Below are 8,112 nucleotides of genomic sequence, written 5' to 3'. Positions count from 1 at the left end.
TTAGCTAAATAGCATTGAAGAATATGTGGAACCATTTTCCAAAAGTTTAGTAGTGTTCACGGGTAAGTGATAAAGAGGTGTATTTCGTAAAATAAAATTCTAGTTCTAAAGGGGGTGGAGGATAACGGACGATATGAGGTACACAAATGAAGCTAGAACTGTACGGATTTAAAGTTTCTCTTTGGGGCATATTTCTACATGTTTGCGGGTGAAAAAAAATTGCGAGTCCCTAAAACATCCTATGAACAAGAACTCCTTTTAATTGTTCCACTCTTCGGGGCATAACCGATGAAAAAATAACAAGGGCAAGTGAATTCTTTCGTGTACAACTACTCAAAAGGAATATTATAAACTTTATGGAGAAAGCTGATTGGCTGCAAACTACAGGACCAGGGGCATTGAGCATCCGCCTCCAGGAAGCGATTGGTCTCTACGGCAGGCGAACAGGAACAATTCCTGACAGTTGACCTCAAGTTCCGGGTCGCGGAGGACAAAGATGGCGGCTGCCAGGTATTGGAAGCTGGTGCCCCGCGGCCGGGGATTCTCTCAGAATGCCGCTGCTAAGGCGTCCACCTCGGGCACCGAGGTGAGCGACCTGGAGGTCGTGGCGACGCCTGTCGCGCGGTACCCGCCGATCGTAGCTTCCATGACCGCCGACAGCAAAGCGGCGCGGCAGCGGCGGGTGCAGCGCTGGCAGGCGACCGTGCACGCGGCTCCGTCAGTGGACGAGAAGATACGAATCCTCACCAAGGTGCAGTTCAAGAAGTACGTAGTCCATCCTCAGATCCCCGCCTTGAATGCCGACCGCTGGTACCAGGGCTTCACCAAGACCGTGTTTGTATCGGGTCTGCCGCCCGCGCCAGCGCTGTCACCGCCCTCGTTCGACCTCGCGGGCCTGCGCGCCGCCGTGTGCGACTGCATCTTGCAGGAGCATGTCTATGTGCGGCGCCGCCAGCCTCAGTCCCGCTTCGATCGTCGCCAGGCCCTCGCCTCCTCCCTCCTGGACCAGGTAGTGGGGACTCTCGTGAATTTGCTCGCTCCACTCAATCCTGTCCTGACTACTGCTGCACTCGGTGAGCTTGGGACTCCCACCCTGAACAGGGGAGGTGGGGACGCTGTGGGCCAAGTGTTGCTGCAGGTTTAGTAACACTCAGTGACTTAGGACTTAAGGACCAACCTTCTGGTGGCCTGCCCTGCTAAGGACTACTTGTTAAAGTTTAGACTCAGCCGAAGCTCATCGGGTTTCCATGTCCTGACCTGATTTTGTGTCTGACCAGCCAAAAGTTTACCAGGGTAGAAGAGACAATTTGGGGTTGTCTTTTGACTCCTCCACAAGAAAGCTGGGTGACCATATGTAAAACATCAACCTCTCTTACTTTGCCTTAATGTCAAGGTGAGAATGACAGTAATACTGTTTGTCCAAAGTTCTAAATGACACCTAGTTAATCCTCATAACACAGTACATATCATGAGTTCATTTTTTAAATAAAGGGTAAAAAAGCATATGTTAAATATTGCTGCCTTCAGACCCAATATCTGATAGATTTAGGAGTCAAGATTTGGTTCCAGTAAACAGAAACTTGTTTGTTCAGTGTGGACGTGAAAAAGAATATAATGTTTTGGGTTTGTTTTTATTTTAATGGCGTGATAGTGCTAGGTGTTTAGCTCAAGGACTAGAATAGCCTCTGCCTTTGAGCTACACACCAGCTGATAATGTGTTTGTGATCCATTTATGTCTATGACCCAGGAGGTGTCTTAGTAATTATTGAATTAATTCTACCATGGCTGTAGATGGGTGCTAAACTGAACCGTATAGTGTCTGTATTACGTTTCTTCCTGGTTTGTACAGGAAAAGCAGTATTAGGAAGGTACAGTAACTTTTGACTACTCACCATTGGTGGCTTAGAAACCTTTGTTCAGATGAAAGTAAGTTCATTTTGGATAAAATGGAATTCCACCTACGTTTAGAGTAGCAGTAAACTTGGTACTTCACAGATCTTTTCTCATCTTATTCTGGTGACTGGTATTGCTGTTCATTTTAACATCTTTAATTTTAACTGAGTAACCTTGTTAATTACAGTGGTTAGCAAAATGAATTTTCGAGTACTGTATTTGAGACATCTTAGAGTCTTACATCCTCTGTCGTTTTTATATGTCTATATTTTAGACATGTTATTCTTAACATGTTCATGACTATGTTAATTAATAACTAACTTTCTCTAAATAATAAGAAAATTTTTTAATGTCTCGATAGATTATAAGCGCCCTGTTGACTTTTACTGGTTACGTGGTGAAGAACGCATTCTTGCTGGTCATCGAAAAGGTCATATTGATGCTTTACGGTACCAAATAAATGATAAACCACACAACCAGATTCGAATATCTAAGCAGCTCCCTGAGGTAAGGGTTTTGTATCTGTTGACATCCTGTGTGAGCATTGCCAAAGGGCAGTCAGGTAGCCTGGTAAATATGATGGGGTATGTTGAGTAGATTTCTTGCCTTTCATGATTGTTTGTGATGGCAACTCATCTGGAAATCTTTTCAACTTTCTGGTTTGGAATGATATGTTCTACCAAGGTCAAATAGGTAAGGCATTAGTGTGGTCAAGTCAATTTATAATTGTTTATTATAGCAGGATTTAAAAAAAAAATTCCACATATGATCACTTTGATCCTATCAACAGATATTAGTGCAGGTGAGCTCTTCTATTTTGAAAATATTGTCTGAAACATTCCAGAAGTCAGAGCATTTCAGAGTTATGATTTAGGAGTGCCCGTCCGGCAGAGTCTGGATATTCCGCATTCTGCAAACCTGAAGTCTGAAGCACTTCCGGTCCCTATCGTTTTGATTCAGAGATACTTGAGTTGCACAATAACGTCATTTTGTAAGAAATACCTCAGTGAAGAAATTTAAATGTAAGGGATTGTAAATGAGGTGGATGCAGTGTTTCTGAGCTCCCTTTGTTTTCTCATTCTTCAAGTTTGTGCCATTGGATCATTCCATTCCTGCAGAAATCCCAGTTATGAAATATAAACCGGACAAGCTTCCATTGTTCAAACGGCAGTATGAGAACCGCATATTTACTGGTAAGCTTCTCTGTACCTATTGACCCATAGAAGATACATGGGGAAATTTCATTTTGGATTATTATATCTTATTAATTTTTTGATGGAGAAAGGCTTTGCGTGTTAGCTTTGAACTCACTATGTAGCCCTGAGTGGCCTTGAACTTGGCACGAGCCCCCACCTCTTCCTAATGTAGGACTGTATATTACCACACCTAGCTCATATTTAATTCTTAAAGACTGAGAAGTTTGATTGGCTATGAGTAATGTTGTTCATAATCTCAAGGTACTGTAACATGAATGCAAATAGGAGAGAAATTTAGCTCTTAATTTGAAAGTTTTGTTATGTCTACTCCATTAGCAACATTTAAAAATCGTTATACTTGTGAGACCTTTTGTTTTATTTATAGAAAAAGTTGTTTGTATTTTGTATGCTTAGAACTGGACTTGGGATCATGAATGGCCTTTTTTTGAAGCTCTTTCTACACATCATAGGTACATCTGGAGTTCAAACACTTGTAAGCCTCACATCTGCCCTAACATACCTCCATGTTCTCTCCCTTCTGTACACTTACTAGTTCCTAGGTGACCCAACGAAAGCCTTAAGGCGTTGTAACAGTCCTCCGTACCAGTGTGTTAGTCCTTTCTCAGTCACTGACTCCTAGTGACTGGGAATGTCTTTTAAACTGTTAACTAATGAAGTGGAGTGTGTCCGTATTTCATGGGAGCTGCACTGCCAGCCCTTCTGCCTTTGCTCTCCTCTCCCCTCTGCCTTGCATTTCCTTTTCTGTCCTACTTTTTTTTATCCGCTGGTCTTGTTTGTTTCTCTTTCTTCCTTTTGTTGTTCTTCTCTCTTTCCTGTCTTTGTCCCTGGCTGACTTAACACTCATTGTGGAGTAGCGGATGGCCTTGAAACTACATATCCTCCTGTCCCCAGATCCTCATTGCCGAGGTTAGGGGCAGGGAGTGCACCACTGGGCCAACATTATGTATGTTCAGGTCCAAATCAGAGCTTCCTGTGTTACTACCCACTAAGATATTGACTTTCTTTACTTAGAAATATAAAACCCTTCTTTTAAAAAATGAACAAAAATGCTATTCTGACATTCATTACAATTTTACTTGTTACATTAATTGTTTTACTTGTTATTGTGAGTGTATGTGTATAATATGAGTGTGGGTGTACAGGTGCTGCAGAGCAGGCGAGGAGGTCAGAGTGCCTTTGTGGAACGCATTGTCTTTCTGCAGTGTGGGTTCCAGAAATTCAATGTAAGTCATTAGGGTTGCCCAGCAAGCACGTTTACCTCCCAACCCTTCATAACGTACATCCTCTGAGGGATACTGCAATAGCAGCTCTTAATAATGACTGAGAGGGAGTTAGACTTAAGTAATAGAAAATTATAAGTGCTTTTTATATGTATCTTTCTGGCTTATTTTGTGCCTTCTGAACCTTGTTATAATGAGCAGCTTGGGAAATTGTTTTTAAATAACTACTGTAGTCAATAAAAAATATGTAAGACGATTCAGTCTATTCATGTATTGTGAGTGTGGAACATAATGTTCCAAGAAGAAAGGAACGTGTGAAGCAAATGCTAGAGCATGGGCCACTAGGCTCTGCATGCTCTTGTTTCATCTGAAAGGCTTTTATTCTTCCCATTAGGCTCCAAACTTGCAGACCCACGGTGTTATGGCCACACCCAGTTTCATCTGTTACCTGACATACTGAATAGGGAACGGCTGATAAAACAAAACCAAGCTGACCAGGTAGAAGTGGTCTTTAGAGCTAATGCCATTGCAAGTCTTTTTGCTTGGACTGGAGCACAAGCTATGTACCAAGGTAAGCCCAATGTGGTGGCAGTTTTCATTCTTGAAAATATAACGTGTTGAGAATGGAGTTACTAAGATTTTTTTTCTTTAGGTTAAAACAGAACTTGGCTCTGAACATTTTAATACAAAATGCAGTTATTTAAAAATTCATAATGAAATAATTTACATTTGAAACTTGCAAATACACATGAGTAATCTTGATCTTTTACTGTGATTACTTCCTGTGAAAATATTATTTTCTAGTGCTTTTCACAAGCATTTCAAAGAATTGCTGGTGAATAAGTTGAATCTTTGTAGGTTTCCTTACTTTGTAAAATTCAGGAGTTAGGAAAGAAAATGGCAAACAAGAGTGAAGACTGATTAGGAAGCTTTTCATTCAGTAGTAGGTTGTGTGGGCCATGGCAGGCAGGTGGAGATCACAGGGCAACCTTCTGAGGAGTACTGTCAGTCACCTCTTTGTGGGCCCTGGGAGTTGTACTTGGGTATGCAGAATGCTGTCCACTGAGTCATCTCGTCAGCTCTTGAATGCATTTTATGGTGAAGTTGTTACCTATGGAGACGGTGTTGAATAACAGACAGGCCTGACTCCCCTAGAGCTTTTATTAGAGTGGAAAGCAAAAGATAATTATGTACTATTTACAGAGTGGTGATGTTATGGGGAAAGTATATCAGCATCGAGGCAAAATCTATTTGAATCTCCATTCAAGTAGATTACTGAAAGATGTCCAGAAGAGTGACTTTGTTTTAGAGAGCTGAATGGTGATGAGCTAGCTGTCCATGCAGAAGCTAGGAGAAGAGACATTGCAGTAATAGCCTATTGGCTGTTTGAGGAATAGTCAAAATAAGTGTCTGTAATGAGAACAGGCTTCTGAAGTATGTGTGGAACAGTATAGATGCTGGCAACTAGTAAAGAAAGGAAAGGAGAAAGCTATGAAATGATGTGGCAGAAGTAGAAGCTGTATCATGTAAGACTATTTGCCTGGACTGGAGTTCTGACCAAGGACTGGTTCCTACCAAGCAAATCCTCTATGAAAAAGCTATAATTCTCATCTTCTAGTTCTTTCAGAGTCCAGTGTTCTACTGCAGAGCCTAAAGTTACAAAATATAAACTAGACTAATTCTGTGTAGTAACCCAGAGGGAGTTTTAATGCAGATTGTTTATGCTAGAGCCCTCCTTTTCACTGGTAGATATGCACTTTAACTTTATGCTTTTATTGCTGGCTTATATATCTTTAGTAGGGGAAGGTGGCAGTAGGTGGGGTTGAAGTCATCAGGAAGGGTAAGTGGCACTTCCAGTGGCACTGTGTGTGTTCATGACTGATAAACTGTTACCTAGTGCCTTTGAGAAATAACTTTCGTTAGATCTCTCCATTAAGGATTTAGTATAAAATATACATGTGGAGAAGTTAAGTGAATTCCTGGTCGTGATGGTATTTAAGAGTATCTAACAATCAAAAAGAACAAAAATCAGCCAGAGAACTTGAGAAGATAAGGTATTAAGACATCTTTTAACTTTATGACCTGAGACACCAGAGTCAATGACAGCAATTCTTAAAACTTCTTAACGTCTTCAAATGACACTAGATTATCCAAAGACATGGTGTTGAAACCATAGAGAGCTAGACTTTTCCTGAGGACTTTGAGAGCTTATGTATGTATCTGTATTTAGTGAAATAAATGGTCATAATGAATATTGAGTGATGCTAGTGTGGACATTTTCCGAGCATGTTCTAAGTCATTAAGTTAATATCAGTTGCAGAATGCTTCCTGTAGACACAGCTTCTCATAACGAAGTGGATGCTGGAAGCTACTGAAAATGAGTTTGTACAACAGGATGGATCATAAGTCTGGGACTCTAGAAAGGAGGAAACATTAATACAGCAATAGAGTATAGAGTTTGTGACAGTCAATGAAGTTGAGAGTCAGGGATTTGGTTCGTCAGGGTTTCTAGAGGTCTTTCTAACCTCCAAGGTGTTCTGTTTGGATGAAATTTATCAACATGTGCACATCCCAACATTGTTTTCTTCTACAGGGTTCTGGAGCGAAGCAGATGTTACTCGACCTTTTGTCTCCCAGGGTGTGATCACAGATGGAAAATACTTTTCTTTTTTCTGCTACCAGTTAAATACTTTGGCACTGACTGTACAAGCTGATCAAAATAACCCACGTAAAAATATATGTTGGGGGACACAGAGTAAGCCTCTTTATGAGACAGTAGAAGATAATGAAGTGAAAGGCTTTGATGATGATGTTCTCCTGCAAATAGTTCACTTTCTACTAAATAAACCAAAAGAAGACAGAGCACAGCTGTTGACAAACCAGGAGAAAGAACTTGATCCAAGACCTTGATGATATTTAAATTTCGCCTGAGGAATAATAAAGTCATTTAAAGATTGTGTAACTGCCTGTCATTAAACACATTGTTTTTTTGAAAAACCACATTTCTATTTTTTTTAATTGGATATTTTATTTGTTTACATTTCAAATGTTATCCCCTTTCTGGGTTTCCCTTCCAGAAACTCCCAACCCCTCCCCCTCCCCCTGCTTCTATGAGGATGCTTCCCCCCATCCCCGAATCCCACCTCCCTGCCTTGGCATTCCCCTACACTGGGGCATCAAGCCTCCACAAGATCAAGGGCCTCTCCTGTTGACAAGGCCATCCTCTGCTACATATGTGGCTAGAGCCATGTTTGGTTGGTGGTTTAGTCCCTGTGAGCTCTGGGGTGTGTGGGAGGGTCTGGTTGAATGATATTGCTGTTCTTCCTATGGGCTTGCAAACCCCTTCAGTCCTTTCTCTATCTCCTGCATTGGGGACCCTGTGCTCAGTCCAATGGGTGGCTGTGAGCATCCACCTCTTTATTTGTCAGGCTCTATCAGAGCCTATATCAGGCTTCTGTTAGCATGTACTTCTTGGCATACATAGTGTCTGGGTTTGGTGTCTGTATACAGGCTGGATCCCCAGGTGTGGTAGTCTCTGGATGGCCTTTCCTTCAGTCTCTGCTCCTCACTTTGTATTTCCTCCTGTGAGTATTTTGTTCCCCCTTCTAAGAAGGACTGAAGCATCCACACTTTGGTCTTCTTGAGCTTCATGTGGTCTGTGAATTATATCTTGGGTATTCAAGCTTTTGGGCTAATAACCACTCATCAGTGAGTGCATGCCATGTGTGTTCTTTTGTGACTGGGATACCTCACTCAGGATATTTTCTAGGTCCATCTATTTA

The 8,112-nt window shown here is 41.5% G+C and overlaps 1 protein-coding gene across 2 annotated transcripts; it reads left to right on the top strand.

Moving 5' to 3' along the window:
- Positions 1 to 243: 243 nt before the first annotated feature.
- On the top strand, positions 244 to 7,331 carry Mrps30 (mitochondrial ribosomal protein S30). 2 transcript variants are annotated; one of them, XM_006231957.4, is made up of 6 exons: positions 244 to 1,073; positions 2,255 to 2,400; positions 2,981 to 3,086; positions 4,253 to 4,333; positions 4,725 to 4,901; positions 6,924 to 7,327. In XM_006231957.4, exons 1-6 carry the CDS (start codon positions 497 to 499, stop codon positions 7,238 to 7,240), a joined length of 1,404 nt encoding a protein of 467 aa, XP_006232019.1. In that variant the 5' UTR covers positions 244 to 496; the 3' UTR covers positions 7,241 to 7,327. The 2 variants fall into 2 exon arrangements, with proteins under 2 accessions (XP_006232019.1, NP_001099882.1); NM_001106412.1 differs by lacking the exon at positions 4,253 to 4,333 and having other exon boundaries at positions 476 to 1,073; positions 6,924 to 7,331.
- The last annotated feature ends 781 nt before the right edge of the window (positions 7,332 to 8,112 follow it).

The sequence above is a fragment of the Rattus norvegicus genome, chromosome 2 (genome assembly GCF_036323735.1).
Source record: "Rattus norvegicus strain BN/NHsdMcwi chromosome 2, GRCr8, whole genome shotgun sequence".
Lineage (NCBI taxonomy): Eukaryota > Metazoa > Chordata > Mammalia > Rodentia > Muridae > Rattus > Rattus norvegicus.
The sequence above is the reverse complement of the archived record's forward strand: the minus strand, read 5'-3'. Positions and strand labels throughout refer to the sequence as shown.